The sequence below is a fragment of the Prunus mume genome, linkage group LG5, assembly GCF_029339155.1.
Source record: "Prunus mume cultivar Tortuosa linkage group LG5, ASM2933915v1, whole genome shotgun sequence".
Lineage (NCBI taxonomy): Eukaryota > Viridiplantae > Streptophyta > Magnoliopsida > Rosales > Rosaceae > Prunus > Prunus mume.
This window is the reverse complement of record NC_142702.1, coordinates 2,941,244-2,960,775: the sequence shown is the minus strand read 5'-3', so window position 1 is coordinate 2,960,775 and position 19,532 is coordinate 2,941,244. Positions and strand designations below refer to the sequence as shown.

Below are 19,532 nucleotides of genomic sequence, written 5' to 3'. Positions count from 1 at the left end.
AGGCGAAGGATGCCGTTTAGGTGGCTCTGGAGGAGTCGGAGCGGGCCAAAGCGTCGGAGATTGAGGCTGCCGTCCAGAGGCCATTCGAAGTATCGCCACTCCACCGATTTCGCTACCTTGCTCGACAAGGAGGTGGGCTCGGAGATGGTGGATCTCATCTACCGATTCAAGCGGTACAATCCTGGGACGAAGCTCAACTTGAACTTCATCGCCGATCCTCCTCCTCTCCCGGGCGTTCACGGAAGAAATGATCGAAGAGTACGAGGGAGAAGACGCTCCGAGGAGGGCCGCTCGGTGCCGAAGGCGAATGCCGAGGGCCCTTCATCCTGATCACCTGCCTTTATTAATGTAATTTTGATGCCGAGGATATTCTTGTAATTTCATTATAACTCTGATGCCGTTGGCATCGTTTGTTTGGATAATTAATGCCGTGGGCATGTTTTTATTAAAGTTATGTTTTCACTTTAAATTACTTGCATCTTGCTTCCGAATCGGTAGCGTACTTAGGAGATTTTTCATTTTTCTATTTAATGCCGAAGGCTATTAAACAAAGGTCACTGGCCGTTGGTCAATAACGTTTCCTTTCAAGCAAAGGTCCTTAGCGTTTAGGATTTGAAACCATTAGGCGTGCTTGCCGATGGCAAAGCAACAGCTCGTAATTACCGAAAGATAATAAAGGTCAATAAAGTCTTCCGTTGTCCCTTAATCGGTAGGATAATGGCGATGCGATGCCAAAGTGTGGAGTTTATTGCGACGAGTGGTCCCTACCGACTCCTTTTTGAACAAAAATGGAGAGATTGAAAGGTACAACAAAGGTTCTGAATGCATGAAAAACCCGCCGTTGTGTGCGCTTTACAATTTAAAATTTAAAAACCCGACGTTGGCTAGAAACGCTATCGCGAAGAAGGCTGTGCTTGTAGAGGTGCCGAAGGCTATTGTGACTCCTCGTGACACTGCCGTAGGCAGGGTGACTTCATTTGAAATAGTACTTCAAATGCTCTACGTTCCAGGGATGACCGAGGGTCTTTCCGTTGGAGTCTCTAAGTCGATAAGTCCTTGATCATGGATACCGATGATTTCATAGGGTCCCTCCCGGAAGGTCCGAGGGTTCCTTCCGTGGGATTCTTGGTTGCCGAGAGACTTTCCGCATGACCCAATCTCCGATTCGGAAAGAACGGGATCTGACCCTAGAGTCATAGTACGAGAGACGCGTTGCTTGTAAGCTTCGTTCCGAAGGTTTGCTTGTGCTCGGCGTTCTTCGAGCAGATCGAGGCTCGAGCAAGCGCTTCCTCGTTAGCCTTGGTGCGAAGGTTTCCGTTCGTAGGAAGGCTCTCCAATTTCCACCGGGACTCGCCTCTGAACCGAAAGCCATAGAGAATGGTGTTTCCCGATTGCCGTTCGGTAGGATGTCCGGATGGCCCATAGCGCTTCGAAGCTTTTCCGCCATGCTCCTTTGGCTTTGTCAAGCTGCCGTTCAGCAGCTTCTTGACAATTTTGTTCATGGCCTCGACCTGTCCGCTCGATTGGGGTGTCTTTGGCGAGGCGAAGAACGAGTTGATCTTGAGTCGGTGCAGAATTCAAGACTTCGAATCAAACCGCTACCGTTATCCGTGATGATGGCGTAGGGATGCCAAATCGGCAAATATTCGCCCGCAAATCCTCGACTCGGCTGCCGTTATTGTTGCTAGTGCTTTGGCTTCTACCCATTTGGTAAAGTAGTCTCACGGCAACAACAGCGTGACCGACCCTTGCCTTCGGCATCGGACCAATTAGATCTAGTCCCCATCGGGCGACGGCCACGGGCTCACGATCGGTGACGGTGGCTCGGCGGGAATATGAGGGATACTACCGAACCGCTGGCATTTGTCACACCTCTTGACTAGCGTGTTCGCATCCTGGTGCGAGGTTGGCCGAAATAACCCCGGAAGACCTTGTGTGCGAGCGATCGGAACGAGTGGTCACCGCATATTCCGCTGTGGACCTCCGAAGAACGTAGTCCCCGCTCCTCGGTCGGGCACTTTAGATCTGACGTCGTGTAGCCTCGTTTGTACTGAACATCGTCGATGATCGCGTACCTTGCCGAACGGTAACGAGTTTCGAGCCTCGCCTTATCGGCGGAAGGGTTCGGTGGTCGGAAGGCGAGATTGGAGACATCCATGTGTCTTCGCATGCGAACGGTGCATACCTCGGGCGGTTGTACTTGGCGGGATAATATCTCCACCGGTACCTTCCTTCCGATCTTGTCGTTTATCGCCGAAGCCAATCGGGAGAGCGCGTCGGCGTGGCTGTTTTCGACCGGGATCTGCCAATCTCGTAGGCCCGGAATTTCGTAGTAGTTGGTGAGCTGCCGAGAGGTAGGTGACATGGAGGCATCCTCGCTGCGAAGTCCGCCGTTATCCGATTTACTATGAGTGGGAGTCACTGTGAATGCTGATCCGCCTTGCGCTCATGCTCTTGGCTAGCCGAAGGCCCGCCAGAGAGCCTCATATTCCGCCTCGTTATTGGAAGTCCGGAAGTTGAATCGGAGGGCATACTCAATTTTGCTACCGTCCGGAGTGGTTAATACCAGCCCGGCGCCACAACCTTGCTGGTTTGCCGAGCCATCCACATGCAGGACCCAGAGAGGGACGGAAGTGTCGAAACTTTCGGTATGCGTCCTATCTGGTGCAAGAGAAATGGCGCTTGGTGATGATGGCTCCAATGGCGCAGGAGGTGTGAGCTCGGAGATGAAGTCGGCAACGGCCTGGCCTTTTTCTGCAGGCCTTGGTTTGAACTGTATGTCAAATTCTCCCAACTCGATTGCCCATTTGACCAATCGGCCGGATGTTTCGGCTTTGCGATACACCAAGAGGTCGGTTCGTCGAACAGTAATTTCGTGGGCCGAAGTAGGGGCGAAGTTTTCGTGCCGAGACGACCAGGGCGGTGCTAGTTGCTCCAAGGGTGGGTACGAAGCTCTGCGCTCTGGGCGCCTTGTCGACATAAAGATCGATAGCTCCGCCTTCTCGGCTTCCTTATCAATACCGAGCTAGCGGCGGTGTTGGATACCGAAAGGTATAGGAGTAGTACCTCGCCTGGCAACGGTTTCGATAACATTGGTGCCTGGCTCATGTAGTTCTTCAAGTTTTGAAATGCCTGGTCGCATTCGGGTGTCCATGCGATATGATGTTTGCCCCCTTTCAAAGCTTTGAAGAACGGTACACATTTGTCGGTAGCCTTGGAGATGAAGCGTGTCGAGCGCGACACGTCCGGTGAGGCTCAATGTCCTTCTGCGTCTTGGCGTCTCCATGTCGATTATCGCTTTTATTTTTTGGGATTGGCCTCGATTCCCCTTTGGTGATTATGAACCCGAGAAATTTACGGAAGATACACGAAGGCACACCGGGTTGGCCGCATTCGGTAGTCCTTTAGAATACCGAACATGAGGGCCAAGTTTTCCAGGTGATCCCCTGCCGTTCGGCTTTTTACCAACATGTCGTCGACATATACCTCCATGATGCCGCCGATGTATTTAGCAAAAATCCGGTTGACGAGCCGTTGGTAAGTTGCCCCCGCGTTCTTCAGGCCGAAGGGCATGACATTGTAACAGTACAAACCGCGATCCGTGATGAATGCCATATGTTCTCTATCGGCAGGGTCCATGAAGATCTGGTTGTATCCTGAATACGCGTCCATGAAGCCGGCTCGTGCCGGCGGTGGCATCGACGAGCCGGTCGATCCTGGTAGTGGGAAGCATCGCCGGACAAGCCTTATTCAAGTCGGTATAGTCGACACATTCGCCATCCTCCTCGGCCTTAGAACCATGACCGAGTTGGCAAGCCAAGCGGTGCGTAGCTTCCCGATAAAGCCGATAGCTTTGAGCTTGTCAACCTCGCACGCACGCCTCATACCGTTCGGCATCGCACGATCGGCGCTTTGCTCGATCGGTTTGTGGCGGGAGATCCGAGCTTATGGTCGATGACATCGGGTGATATGCCGGGCATATCGTCATAAGACCAGCGAAGACCTCCGCATGCGCCGTAAGAAGTCGATGAACGCCTTCGGAGGTCGGGGTCCAGATTGGTGCCGATCTTCACCCACCGATCGGGAATTCCTTGTTCGGATTATGGTCTCGAGCTCCTCGGCGGGCTGTGCCATCGGCGTTGGGTTTTCCTCCCGGGTCGTCAATGAGTTCGTTACCGTTCGGTAGTCCCCAAGGTCATGGCTTCCATTGGCGGTTTGCTGGCTACCGACTTGAGGGCCGTGGCATAGCACGTCCCGTGTCGGTGATCGCCGGATGGCTCCGTCGCTTGCGTGTTGGGAATTTCATCGCAACATGTGGGGCGACAAGTGGACTTTGACCTTGGTGAGTGCCGTTCGTCCGATGATGACGTTGTATGTCTTTGTCGGGAATCGACAATGAGGAATTGATCGTAGGTCATTGTTTTCTGGGCGACGCCAAGGCGATGGCGGTGATGCTACCGACCGTTGGACCAGTCTCGAAAAGCCGAGTAGAGGTGTGATTTGCCGATTGACCATGCCGCGGCAATCCCCAATCCCTTGAACGCATCGGCAAAGATTACGCTTCACCGAGCTCGGTATCAATCAGACCACCCACATCGTAATCGGCGATCTCGGCACGAATGATCATCGGGTCGTCGTGAGGGTAGATGATCCCCTCCTCCTCTTCTTCACAAAATGTGATGGGCTCCCATCCCACCTTCTGCAACTTACGGCTCCGATCGTCGTCTATGCCGAAGACACGAGGGCGATGGGCGGCACGCACATACCGCTTACGAACGGTTTGAGGGTCTGCCGAGTGGGACCGCCGCGATCATGTGGATCATGTTGATCCGCCGATTCGCATTCGGCGGGCCTATGGTGGCTGGCGAGGTCCGATCCAACTTTCCTTCACGAATCAGCGCTCGACAATTTTTCTCGACCGATGCAGTCTTGGTATTGTGGTCGCTGGTGGTATCGCGAATTTGCGATATCCGATTATCCCGCCGACCGTGCTTTCGGTTGGTTGGCTTTGGAATCTGGTCGTGCTCGTTCATTAGAACGGTCTCGTAGGTTGTGTTCAGCAGGTGAAGACTTCCGAGCACGATCGTGATTCGTAGGGAGCCCGCTTGGTCTTTACGACCGCATTTCCGCGTCCCTTCTTTGAGTTCCCTTGACGGCCGTCACGGCCGCCCTTCCGTTTGTGTCTTGCCATCAAGTCGTCGGTCCGGTCCGGATAACTTTGGTTGCCGACTCCTCCTTCCGAGCCGAAGGCCCGGTTTGGAATTGAAGTATTCGGCTTCGCATGGACCGCCGCCGCTTCATCAACTTGTCATCGTCGCCATTGCTACCGTGCACAAGGTACCGGAAGTGAGAGGACCGTAAGCCACTCTTGAAGGCGCCGTAGGCAGCCCTATCGTCCGCTTTCGAGACACCTCGAGTACTGTGGCGCGCTGCGTATTCGTGTAAGGGTTCGTCCTCCCTTTGAATCGTACAGATCATCGCGAATACAAACGGTCCGTCTGGATCATGAAATGGTTGAGGAAGATTTGCTTGATTCGTCAAAGGTGTGTACCGTCCGCTCGAGACGGTAGAACCGGGCCAGCTCCGTAAGGGACGAGGAAACAGCAGACATTGTCCTCGTCGCCGAGGCCCTTACACCCAATCGCCGATTGGAAGGAGTGAAGGTGCGTCAATGGGTCTTCCACACCAAGATAGAAAGGAATGCGCAACGGCTGTACCTCCTGTCCGATCTGGACCTCTTGATGCGATCGTAAACGGTCCCGGCCGAAGTTTTCCCCAATCGTGGACACAGGGTGGGTTTGGTCATCCTCCATCTTTTGCATTCTTTGAAAGAGTAGGCGGATGGCGGGTCTCTACTGGGACTCTTCGGAACTAAAGTCTTCGGAAGTTCTCCTCGGACTTGGTGTTCGCGCTTTTGAGTACTCCGGAGGAGCTTCCGAACGGTAGCTTGATTCGTTGCCCCTGCCGGGACGTACTCATCATCGGACTCGGTCGAATCCAAACCTGAACCCTCCGGATGGGTGACTTATCCCCGGACCCTCATCCGAGTCCGCCAAACGGGCGTTTATTCGGATTGGGGACCTATGCCGTTCGGCATCCTTCTTGTCGTTGATCCGATGACGACAATCGGTGTAGACCTTCTTCGCACGTGAGGTTGGTTCGGGGTGCCGGGACCACCACCGCTTGAGGGCGCGGCGTTGCCTTTGCCTCGCTTTCCCTTCCCGCCGACCGGGGTCTGCGACTGGGAAGATTCGGTGGTCCGAATGTTTTGTGTTTCCTGCTGATTAAGCAACCGTTGGGTTTCATCCACTTTGGACGAAAGGAGATTGTTACGTTCTTGGAGTTTAGCCATCTCCTTCCGGAGGGAGGTCATTTGAGCCAAGAGCTCCGCCGACCGTGGTGCAGGCGTCGGAGGATTACCGAAAGGGGTGCTAGGGTGCAGCCACGGGGCTTGCTCCGCTTGGCATACCGTCTGATAATCCGTCCCCGAAAGGAATCGTGGTCTGAAGTGGTTCCCATTTGTTTTTAGGAATTGTAGGTTGATTTTATCGATTTCCACAGACGGCGCCAAAGCTGACTTGAAAAATGGTTTAGTACTTTCCGCGTAACTTAGTGATTAGATCTCTTCGATCCGATGTCCTCGGTAGGGTGTGCGATCCAGTAAGATAGCAAACACACGGTAATCCTAGGGCACCGGTGTGATACCGCCAAAGGCTCTCCGATGCTTAAGTAAGTACGGATTAAGTAAGTTTGAACTACGATCAATAGGCGGTATGCCGTAAGTTCGATTGATTACCTCCAAGCCGGGATGATTATCCTCCTTTATAGGCCTTGGGAGGCGTGCGACTTGTTTAGAATTTCGATGTGGGACTCGGACATTAATCGGGATCGCCACGCGTCCCGAGGGGCGAGGTTGCCCTAATCTTGCGATCGGTAGGTCTTCTACCGAAGGTATGTGCCGAAGGCGCTAAATGGCCATGGTTTAGCCACGTGTCATGCGTTCATTGGCTGTTCATTTTGGTATAAACATTGTATTGGGCGCTCGCGCTTCTAGTTATGTTCCCGCTTCCGAAGTCATTGCGTGACACCCGGTCGGATAACGGACGGATCGTCTTCGTCATCGCCGATTCGCGTTGAGATCTGGTGTAGAGGGTGGGTGGGATGGGGTTGATGGAGGGACCAAAAAAATTTGACATAATTGAGGATTCTTCGAATTGAAACGCGAAATTGACCAAATTGAAATTAACCAAATTAAAACGACGGAAACAGAAGAGTGAAAGTGGTAAACTACATGAATCAAAAGCAGCTTTTTGACTCTTTTTTAATCAATTACAGGTAACTCAATGCTAAAACAAACCTCACTTCTCTCTCTCTCCCCCCAGGCCCTACTCTCCGCTGACCACCCCTCCCTCCCACCACCTTCATCCCTCCCGCAACAACACCAAACCCATCGCCTAAAAGCTGCAGCTCCGCACCCTTACCAGATCCATGTTTTGTTTTTTCATAGCTTTTGAGGGGTCAACATCATACATTGAATTAAATTTAAGAGCCCCGAACCTCATACCCACCACCACATACGGACCCCGGATAATGAGCTTGATTTCCCGTTTTCAGCTTTTCTAAGAAATAGAATGATGCATATGTGATCTGAGACCAAGTCATAAAAATCAAGAAGGGCAAAAAACCTTAATGAGAAAACTCAGCTCTAAAGGAATATTTGCAATCATTTCTGCAACTAGAAAGCATGAAGCTATATAATTGAGAAATTAATGTGTAAAAGTAACTTCTTTTTAAAATTTATCTGGACTGATTACACTCTATACAGGTGGAGGTGGCAAGTCCAGTAGAAGCCAAAATCCAACACAATCATCCGAATCCAAGTCCCCCTGGATTGCAAGGAAGTGCAAACCTCCACATTCCTTCTTTGCTGCTTCCCAAGCTTCAGCTTCACTTGTTGTTTCAGGAGTTTTGTTGTAGGTAGCATAAATATATCGCCCGGAAATTCCAACAGAAAGAATCAAGCGAGCCCGTGACAAATCGGCTTCAATTGAACAAACTTCCAACCCATTCATCCAAGCTGCAACAGTTTATAGAAAGATGTGATTATGATCTCTTATGGTTACAGGAACACCAGAAAATTGTATAAGACACAACAGGAATAAGAGAGCAGATTCAAGGAGAACGTATCACAATATCCCTTGAAGGATAGTGTTATCTAGTCAAAGAACCTGACATGGTATACATTAACATTCTGGACCACATGTTCAAATTAGAATCCACTCGATCAACGGTTTAGCTATTAGCATGTGATGCTTTCTGTACCCAGAACAGAACATCTATATAGATATTCGCAGTTTATTGAATAATCGTAAGGAGAAAGAAATTGCCATGTTATAAACAGACCAGAAGATGGTATTGGAGAGAATATACACCTGCTAGTGGTTTAGCACGTGAAGATGCAACAGCCAATCCTGGAATCAACGTCTTGTCATCAATTTCAATCCCCAATAAATCCAAATCTAGACTTGCCCCAAACACGAGGTTTGTGTCCAAGGATGAGATTTCCTCTTGAACAGCTGAAAACAGGAGTTAGAATTAGTGTGGGAACAGGAGATGTTAAAAAGAAATATTGGGTGGTTAAGGCAGGTGACAGGATGTGAGTTGTTACATCTGTCAAGACTCAGAAATCTTCATTAGCAAGTCCTTTACCTGAAAAGGGCAATTGGACAAAGGCCCATTTCTCCCCAACAAGATTTTCTGGAAGTTCCATTGGGAATGGGTTATCTACTGCAAGGAGTGGCTTAGATCCTTTCTGGAAACCAGGATGGCGTGTGTATACAGTCTCGTAGCGTTCTTCCAACCATAAAAGCAACGAGAGACACTGAAAGAAGCAAAGTTCCAAGACAATAAGTAGACAGAGCATAGCAGTTTTACCAGAAAACCAAAGCAAGCTCCATTACTATACTCATGTACACTAGTTCTGCAGACATGCAAGTTCTGCATCTGTGTTGTAGTATCACCACATTTGAAAGTTACATATGATTTGAACGTCCGTTGTAGTGTCTTGTTAACATAGGTTCCAAAAAAGGTGTGAACAATCATCGTAATAATCTGTGCTTTATATCATTAAGTAGAACAAAATACTTGGATTAAGGAATTTCAACTACTTGGGATTGGATTAAAAATCCATGTCAACAAGTGATGCAAAACGGAAGAGAAACTAGAAGAATAGAGCCTCCACAAGGAGAATGGACACTCTCAGTGAGACAAACATATACTAAATTTATCTAATGCTTACTACATTTAACCTCATCCCCCATTCTCATGCTCCATCATTATAGAGCCTACATTAGAGTTCACGATAATATCTACTTAGACCGCTGAGCAAGAGTGTTAAGCACAGGTAAGTCTTACCACTAATGTAGTCCAACATACATCAACACAATACAAGGGCATTTCTTTCTGGTGATAGTTTTTAAACAAAAGAAAACAATCAACATAAATTTTTCCAAAGGAGAGAGCTGGCTAAATGCCAATAGATGATTATGTTACGTACCAATCACCAGATAAAATTCATGCAAATCTTCATTATCTTTCTCTAGCGGAGAAGGAAATAACAAGTGTATTTGAGCATTTCAAAACAAAACAAAAGAATAAAGAAGAACCTTCAACTCTGTACCCCTTTAAATTCTCTAGGCTATTATCAGCTGAACTTTCTTAAGTAACTTGATTAGTAAAAATGTCCTCAGACTTAGTTGTGTGATTGAAAAAATGATTTCGCTATCCATACAAGTTCCGAAAATTATACAATTGATAAGGAAAAAACATACTAACCCGTTTACTGGGAATGGGTTTTATACCAAGTTCGTTGCACGCTTTTGTTATAATTGTCTGCATCTGTGACCTATAATCCATTGAACAAAACGCAATCATACGAATTGAACCATTCCCAAGTGACATGGTTTCAAGTATGCACAATCCAAGAAAGCATACATAATGCAAAAACAAATTTTACCTGAAGTAGCGGATTTTATCTGGGAGAGGGACCCCTAATTCTTCACTAACGGTCACAATAGCATCCTTCAAAGTAATGCTGTTGATGACATTGTTGGGGAAGTACTTGGTGTGCTGCAGAGAAAGAGATTCATCACAAACTACAAGTTCCCAAACCTTCTTTCCCCTGATATCCAAAATGGGTCTGGAGCAGAAATCGAGCTCCCACTCCGAAATGCTCTCCGGGTCGGTTTCCGGGTCAAGATAGCTCATTTCAGCAGTTGGGTCATCGTCTTCTTCATCAATTGCTTCGTCTACTTGATCTTGTGTTGTTGAAACTGAGCTTTCTGATGACACAGAATTTGCACGAAGACAGAGCAGCTTTGGTCGGTTTTTTGAAGGATTGGTGGAGAGATTACATGAGATTTTGATGGGTTTAGTGCGAGAGATGAACTTGGAGATGGGTTTGTGAGATTGAAGCGTAGGGGTTCTGATTCTGGTGGTGAAGCTGAAGCTCGCCATGGAAGTATAGTAGCAGAGCAGTTCGATGGAGTTCGCAAGAAACTGTTATTAGCAGTTATTTCTCCACCACTCATATCTGTCTGAGGAGCTGGATGGCATGCAAAGCATGGGCCACCAGATGCTTTGGGTTCTGATCCTTTCAACAATGGATTCTATAGACACCCTAACACTTGTCTTGGACACCCATGGTTATTGTTTTTTGTTTTGTTTTGTTAATGAGAATTGTATTCCTTTCCAAAATGGCTGAAAATTCCTAAAGCAGACCTCATTCATTTATAACCAGTAAATATCTATCATGTTATGTGTCACATTAATGAATGCCTATAAACTGTTCATTATAAAATATACAGCAAAGTGAATGTGATTAATCAGATTGCGTGAAGATCAAAATGGGACATGAGTCTAGGATATAAACCTTGATGTTTTTGTCACATGACGAGAGAGATGAGATATAAACCGGAACATGCAAGTTTTTCTCTTCACTCTACTGCCCAAAAAAAAAAAAAGAGCTGCTAGAATTATCGGGTTTTTGGATTGGGCCTTGAAAGAACACCCTTTTCATAAGTCCATTGAAGACTGGGCTGGGCTACTTTTGCCATGACAATCAATATCCTCCACGCCAAGTCCAACAGATACCAACCTCTCCTTTTCCTTTGGTCCTTGTTGTCTTCCTCAACCAGAAGTGCCCTATCAAGCTATCAGCCTCCCGCCCGAGTTCATGGAAGCCAGAGTGTAAACTCAACTAGGTCAAGCAGGAGGAGGCTGTGGTTCTGTGAACGTGAGTTAATTAATAGAGCGAAAAAAATGAAGTTAGCAACTTCATCATATTCATATTCCTCAGTTACTCCTATTCATTCTGTTTTTCTTCACAAAAACCGTCGCAAATTGTCATTTAATATATTTCAGGGTACTTCTTCTTCAACAACCGCATCCAATTCCACATCCACTTCTTCTTCCACTCAAACCCATCAACTACTAAGCACACCCGCCGCAATGGTTTCTTCCCTCCGGACCCACCGCCATGCCCACTATCCTCCTCCGTGGTTTAGGTTATTCTCTCTCTCTCTCTCTCTCTCTCTCTCTCTCTCTCTCTCTACTTTTTAGTTTATTTGAATTTATTATCTTTATTATTGCATTCAATTTGTAATTGCTGCTGATTTCTGTGGACTTGGGTTGTTTGGTTTTCAAATTTGCAGTGTTGCTCCCATGATGGAATGGACTGATAATCACTACAGGACTCTGGCCAGGCTCATTTCAAAGAACGCATGGCTCTACACTGAGATGCTTGCTGCTGAAACAATTGTCTATCAAAAGGACAATCTGGTAAGCCATATTTATCTAACCGTATTTTCTGTTCAAGTCTAACTTGGGGGCAGGACCAGGAGGCTTATTGTTTTATGTACTGTGTATGTAGTAGGCTTCTCTTTTTTCTGTTTGCTCTTTTCCCTAGGAAAATACACTGCTAGAATTGCTTTTGGTAGCCGCAAGTGAGATATTGGACTTCATTTTGTATCAAACTAGAAAGAATTGTGAAATGTCACCTCAGAATCGAAAAGCTTTCAAATAGTTACAACCAATAACATAATTAGGTGGAAAATGTGAAGTTTATTTTCACAAGATACCATTTGGCGTCTTTTTGATTGATCGTCATCCAATAGAAGGAAAAGTTTGACAAATATCTTCCATGTGTTTAGTTGAAATAAATCCCTTTAATTTTTTCAAACCACTTGTGTACTGACTGACGCTGGGATAGGAAGAAAAGAGAGATAGAGTAGGCCAGGAGACTAAAAAGGGAACTCTTAATTAGTGAGCCTACCACCTTAGATAGGTAATTATGGCTGGAAAATTTTTGGTTGTGGCGGTTTCAAGTTTTCAACAATTTCAGACAAAATGGACAAACTAGAGAAACTTTGTGAGTTTCAAAGTTCAAAATTGGAGTTGAGTGGGGCTAAATGTCCCAAGTAGAATTCTTAAAATGTTTTTTTTGTAGGTACGGGTTGATGTTGAGTGGCCTGGGTGGTAATGTATACACAATGATGGAACTGTTTGGAATTTCAATTTTAATGCTTTTGTCCCTTGAGCGTACACATATCACAAAAGAATGTATAGATTTTTATATATTCTTTCCTTTGTATTTCCATCTTCTTCAATTTAGTATATGTTTTATTTTCTGAAGGGTAGCTGGCTGGAATGCGAATTAAAGTTCTGTTTGTTTTTTATTTATTTATTTAAATCTCTGAACTGCCATTAACAGTTACTGTCATTTCTTGAATCTTTTGTGCATCTGATTAGTTGGGATTGAGACAACTGATAGTGTGACTCTTTATCAGGACAGATTCTTGGAATATTCTCCAGAACAACATCCTATTGTTCTTCAAATTGGCGGGAATAATTTGGAAAACCTGGCCAAAGCGACTGAGCTTGCTGAACCTTACAAATACGATGAGATCAATTTTAAGTTTGTGCACTTACTATTACCTATCTTTTTATTCACCAAATTCCCTTCACTTTCTTTTTCTTTTTCCTTGACCCCTTACGTGGCCTTCTATGTTTTACCAGTTGTGGATGTCCGAGTCCAAGAGTAGCTGGACATGGGTGCTTTGGTGCTCGCCTTATGCTTGATCCAAAGGTTTGATAACATTTCTCATTATATTGTTAATTGCAATATATATATATATATATATATATATATATATATATGTTTGTTTTCTGTGCTCTGTGTTCTGATAAAGACATTTGGTCTTTACAAGGAAAGTTTGTTGCTGAGGCTATGTCAGTGATTGCTGCGCACACAGATGCCCCTGTCAGTGTTAAGTGTCGAATTGGTGTTGATGATCACGATTCATATAATGAGCTCTGTAAGGTCCTTTTGTCCAAATATTTTATCTATATAGTCAACAAACTTTTCAATATTTCTTATGATAGAAAAGAAAAGGAAATTGGAAGAGCCAGTGAATGATAAACTATGGACAAATAGGTTTTTGCATCTTACAAATATATTATGCTTTAATTTTGGATGGATAAAAAGAATGTTAAACACAAATTTAACAGTCAAATGTAGTGTAGGTGGATGGATAGTTAGCAAACTGAAAAGTGAGTATGAAAATTAGAGAGATAAGGTAAATGCAAGAGCTTTTTAGATTTTCCTATATAGGGAAGCATTGTATTACTATTTTGGAGCAGTCAGAAACAGAAGCAGGAAAGAAAATATAGCTTTGTAGTAAAAGTTAACAGGAACTGCATATTGCAATATTTTGTTGCGTACACTCTTTCCACACTTTTGTTTTATATGCCTGTTGAATGATAACTGTAGAACATTATTTATTGGTTTAATGCTTGTTGCTGAGCAAATCTAATTCTATATTGTTGCTTATCTGAATTTGAAAGACTGTAGCTATGGTTATGTTAGTTTCAGGAGTTGCATCCTTATTTTATTGTGCCACCACCTGTCTGCTTTTCAGGTGACTTTATTTACAAGGTTTCTTCTCAATCACCAACTAGGCATTTCATAATACATTCACGGAAGGCACTACTCAATGGAATTAGCCCAGCTGAAAATCGAAGTATTCCACCTCTTAAGTATGTATTGTGTGATTTCATATTTTGTCAACTTATAATTAAATCAGCTGACCTATGTTTATTAGAGAAATGTTATACTGGTATGCTTATCCCAAAATTGCTATCCTAAAAATGCTTAGATATTTGTATACATATGTAGATCACATTCACAGCTAACATGCTGCTTCTTATTATTAACCGCATCTTACTTTTTTGCAGATACGAGTACTTTTATGGCCTTTTGCGTGACTTTCCAGACTTAAGATTTACGATAAATGGGGGCATAAACACTGTTGATGAGGTGAACCTTGTCGATTGAACTGTTATTTTGGCCTTCAGAGGATATCATTTTTCTAGCTATATTTTGTTCAATTCTTTGTTGTATTTTTTCTTTTTTATGAAAATTTCCCGCAGTCCAATGGTACATCAGTTGGAACTTGGACTTTTGTGTCTGTGCTAACATTTCCTTATTGTTGAGAAAGGTTATCCCAAAATTGTATTTTCTGAACCTTTCTGTCATTATATTTGCTGAATTTTAAAGTTACTATCTTGATGCTTATATATGACAATTTTTGCATATTTTAATTTTGTGATTATATATGAACTGAGTAGTTGTTTAGCATTTCATTCTGGTTTCCAACATGACTTGGGAATGCATACAACAAAGCTGTAGCTTGTCCTTTATGTTAATTGATACAGGTACTTTATGTTGATTCCATTCGCCTATTTCTCATGTCTTTTTACTCCCTCTGATTTTAGGTCAATGCAGCTAGAAGGGCAGGAGCTCATGGTGTAATGGTTGGACGTGCTGCATTTCAAAAGTATGTAAATACTCACAATTTGGATTTTCTTTTCCTTTTCGGTATGCTTATTGTTGCAAGAACCTTTAAGTTGGTTATATGTAGTTCGAGTCTTAGTCTTATCCTCTCGGATGATTATCTGCTTCTGTTTCATTTTTTGTGTCTGGGTGCACATGTAAATCTAGCTTTTCAAATGAAACTAGAATTCTTTCAATATAGTTTTTGTTTCCTATCAAAGAACAAAAATTTGAAAGAACCAAATGCACTTCATGTGCAAGGGATTAAGTAGACAGGGTACAACTTTAAAGAATGAAATTTGAGTATGGAGTGTCAGAAGGTAGGGAGAATGAAACCTCTTCAGTTAAGCTTTCTGCTTGAAGAGTGTTGTCCAAGATAAGAAGACATGTTTTCCACACAATATTAAAAGCTCATAACTTCTTGCTTCACATGTAAGTCTGTACACTACCTTAGAACCAAATGTGAGTCTAGCATGTGCGAAAGAGGAAAGTTACTGGAAAAAAGGTCAAAACTGGTATAAGACTAACTAACGACTAGCTTTAATAATTACACCATATTAAAATGTCCCCATAAGTTTAGTTTGGATATTCTATTTAACTTTAATTTCTAAATATTTGGATTTCTGATAATCCTCTCTATTGTAATGCTACTACTTTGTGACTCAAAAGTTAACTGACAACTGTTGTACATTTTCCTCAGGCCCTGGCATACTTTGGGACATGTTGATACTGCCATTTATGGTGCACCAAGCAGTGGTGTAACACGGCGTCAGGTTCAGTTGCAAACTTGGCTGTGAAATGGGTGTATTTTTTGTTTTACCTACAGCTCATATTTTCTTTCCTCTTTTTTTTCTCCACTTTTAGATACTTGAGAAGTTTCAAGTGTATGGTGATTCTGCTGTGGGAAAATATGGACGCAAACCAACCGTGCGAGATGTGGCAAGGGTGAGGTTACACTATCATCCTCATGATATTATGTTGCAGTCTGGAAAATGTGCCACATACCCTTATATATTACAAGTCATAGAAGAAGGAATAGAGTATGCCAAGAACCGTTTTTTCTGCAAACTCTAAAACGTGGAGCTGACAATTTTATGCTATTGTTTGCCATATTTTCATGAGTCATAAATGACTTCTTTCTAAAGAAAAAATAGGAAGAACAAAAATTGGGAAGCTGTCAACTGATTTTTTGTTGACGTCATTTTGCATTCAATAACATGGGTCTCTTTTCATGTGTCACTCTCCCCATATCTGAAGGCTATGTTGCATTGATCCTGTCATGCCGGAAGCGCATCATGGATTATGAATTTTGACATGAGTTGGTCATCTGACTCATTCTGACAGCCTTGTTCAATGTAGTTGTTTACATGAGTTGGTCATCTGACTCATTCTGGGTTCAATACCTTATGGGTCTACTCTGGGATATGTGATTATGAAAATAGGTCTAAATACTTTTGCAATATGGATCAATCCATGAAATGCCAAGTTATCCTGTTGTCTCTATCTTTCCGTCTTTCACCACTTATTTTTTTGGTTGACTGGGGTACAATATCTTAAGCTAGTCTGTTATGACCTCAGTTTCTCCTACCATAATTACTATTGGTTCAGTTACATTATCCCCGTTTTGTTCTGCTGCAGCCTTTGCTTGGTCTCTTCCATTCAGAACCTGGGAATGGTGTGTGGAAGCGCAAAGCTGATGCTGCTTTCCTGCATTGCACGGTATTATTATCATCATTTTACACCTATATAGTTCCATTCTTAGTATTTAATCTATTATCAAAATTTAAGGGAAGTTTCCCAAACACAGGACCTTAAAGTTCTAATCACACACACACACACACAAAAAACGGGGAAAAACCCAATATTCATTAACATAATTTGCTTTCACTTTCCACCCCATGTAAACTATCAACCATTTTCATTAGTTCTGGTCAAGGCAGCAATCGTCTTCATTATTTGCTTCCACTTTCATGCCTAAGTTTTTATGAATAATGCTTCTCAGCTTGAAATGTTTTTAAAGTTAATGTCAATCAAAGAAACAGCACACTACATTTTTCTTATTAAAAAATACATATGTAAGCAGCCAACATCATCAGAATTCGGTTTGGATAAATATTTATTGCAGAGGTTTGATTGGCATGAGTGTGTGGAGGAAATAACGAGTCCCCATAAACACAACATTACGTCATTAATGTGTCTTTATGCTGCATTCTTTGAGAATCTTTTTAAGGGGAGCAGTCTATGTTATACTATTATACATGATACATGTCTCTAACTCTCTAATTGAAGCTCTGCTAGGATAAAAACCCAGCCTTTCTCCAAACCCTCCTAGCTATTCAATGCTGCGTCATTGGCAATGTATATTGATAAAGTGTTTTAAGAATATTTTAAAAGCAATCTCCAAACCCGATCATATTGCCGTTGTGATATGTAGGTTGTACTCAATAATAATCAATAAAAGTGCAGCACAAATGAAATGTCATCTAGTATATAATATATTGATTTTACCTAACAAGATCAGTATTGGTGTTTTTGGTTGACATTTGTCAACATGTCATAATGAAGTATAGAAGAGATCCTCTTTTCTATTTTGAGAAGGAGCTGTATAGAGAGCAATCTTTTTACAGCAAGCATAACAAACACGATGAAGGTTATGAGAAGAAAGGATAATACAGTAATTCCACAATAACTTAAGTTGTCTTGATTGTACCTCAATGGCATTCATTACTGTCATTCATTCTTTTCTGGTAGCTTTTTCCTCTGATCTTCCCGGACTCGTCTTATTTTCTCTTTTCGAAATTGCTCAAGTTTCTGAGACAGCTCTTGAACCTTGCAGACTATGAAATCATTTTTTGATGAAACGCTTGTGGCAATTCCTGACCATGTTCTAGATTCACCTATTGGAGAGCCATCATCAGGAGGTGAAGATCCTTTTGCCAATATTCATACTTTGCTGCCTCCAGCGTACGAATCAAGGGAGCAAGAACTACTATATGCCTAGTCTGTATCTGTTCAAAATATCAAGTTTAGGCTATTCTTTACATTTTTGGAATTTAACCTGATTGATCCCATGTAGCAATATGTACTAATATATGTCAGTGCACAGTCAGAAATTTTTTGTTGTGAAGCAGTCAGTCCATCTTAAAAATCTTCTGGATGGTGACTAGCAATTTTTATTTTGGGTGCTACATGTCCTCTATAATGAGAACCTCTTAACTTCACAAATCTGTTACACTGATTTTTTAAATATATGATATGTGCTATTTTTGCAATCATTGTAAACGCGATCTTGGTTGAGCCCTTGGAATTTTGTCATGTATAACTTGATCTTTTATCTGAATTCTATAGTTCTAAATACTGCCAATTTGATATCCACTTCAATAGCTCTTAGTTAAATGGTGGATCTCTCTTTTCTTTTCTTTTTCCCTTCTAATGGCTTTGCTAGGTGTGAAATGGGAAATTAGAACTGAAATTGTTGCGCCTGCCTCTTGGATAAGAGATAATGTGTGTGCTCATTATACCCTTTCCCTCCAATCTTGTATTGTTGCGTTGTATTGTATTGCTCCTCTTCTTTAACTTGTTTCAATTCAACCTTAAGAAAACAAACTACTATAGGCAATTCAAGGCCCCGTCCGACGTTTGTTGGCCAAGGCTGCAGGAGCAGCTGAAGAGCAAAAGGTGAAGAGAAACAGTGACACCGAGAAAGAGGACAAGAATGGGAGTTGCTCTGCTGCTGGGATTGCATTGGCCGATGGGCCAAAACCGGGTACCCCCCCTGAGAAGCTAGGAAAGCATTTGCTTCAGTTTGTGTTACCATGCCCACAGCTAAGATCTGTCGCAGATGAAGCTCTATCATTTGTTGTGTTTTAAGCTGAATTAGTTTGAGCCAAATGTAATGGTGCCCTACTTATGTGCTAGTCATATTCTCTTGGGGAGAAACTTTGTTTGCTCTAATGCTTCTGTGAGATGTTAATCTGAGCATTCTAGTTGTCTTTGATGATTTTTGTAAGCAAGAACGTGCTCTATGAAGTTCATCAAAAAGCAATTATGGGCCACCAAATGGAGCTAACACTACCCCTTTCAATTCTCTGCATAACCACCTCTGCTTTAATCGAATACCTCTTCTTATTAAGATGAAACATGACATTTTCAGAGTTGGAATATTTTCTAACTCCCAAGTTCGAATTTCCCATCCACATTAGTCAAATAAAGAATAACAAGTGCTAATTCTAAGGCATGACCCAATTAGATAATAGATTGACAACAACATTATGCCACGAAAATCAAAAGATACAGTTTAAGGGAGAAAAAAAAGGGTAATTTGTGCAACCTGTATAGATGAGTTAAGCTAGTTAATCAATGCATTGCCTCAGTCCTCTTACACCTGAGTTTGATCCATATTCCCGTGATGTAGTAGTTTAGAATATCATCTTGTCAAAATCAAAAAAAACAAAAAAAAAGAAAGAAAAAAAAAACGGCAATTTGTCCAACCCCACTTCCCTATATATAAAAAAATATTTGTTTTTAAACGAGATCAGAAATTCCCGTTCATGTTCCCGCACCATATTTCCCTTTATATTTGCAGATATAAAAAAATAAAAAAATAAAAAGTTATATGCACATATATTTTTCTAATTAATTC

General features: G+C 43.0%; 2 protein-coding genes across 3 annotated transcripts; one reads left to right on the top strand and one right to left on the bottom strand.

The window, feature by feature from the left end:
• Positions 1-7,686: 7,686 nt before the first annotated feature.
• On the bottom strand, positions 7,687-10,634 carry ATAB2 (RNA binding protein). The gene is made up of 5 exons (XM_008233041.2): positions 10,016-10,634; positions 9,835-9,904; positions 8,710-8,881; positions 8,433-8,576; positions 7,687-8,077 (listed from the first exon to the last, which is right to left on the bottom strand). The coding sequence occupies exons 1-5, from the start codon at positions 10,513-10,515 to the stop codon at positions 7,818-7,820; spliced, it is 1,146 nt and encodes a 381-aa protein (XP_008231263.1). The 5' UTR covers positions 10,516-10,634; the 3' UTR covers positions 7,687-7,817.
• A 501-nt stretch (positions 10,635-11,135) lies between these two features.
• On the top strand, positions 11,136-18,162 carry LOC103330450 (uncharacterized). Of its 2 annotated transcripts, XM_008233037.2 has the most exons (13): positions 11,136-11,293; positions 11,422-11,564; positions 11,712-11,838; positions 12,846-12,973; positions 13,075-13,144; positions 13,271-13,373; positions 13,977-14,094; positions 14,293-14,374; positions 14,833-14,894; positions 15,591-15,663; positions 15,755-15,835; positions 16,529-16,609; positions 17,727-18,162. In XM_008233037.2, exons 2-13 carry the CDS (start codon positions 11,509-11,511, stop codon positions 17,889-17,891), a joined length of 1,146 nt encoding a protein of 381 aa, XP_008231259.1. In that variant the 5' UTR covers positions 11,136-11,293; positions 11,422-11,508; the 3' UTR covers positions 17,892-18,162. The 2 variants fall into 2 exon arrangements, with proteins under 2 accessions (XP_008231259.1, XP_008231258.1); XM_008233036.2 differs by having other exon boundaries at positions 11,174-11,564.
• The last annotated feature ends 1,370 nt before the right edge of the window (positions 18,163-19,532 follow it).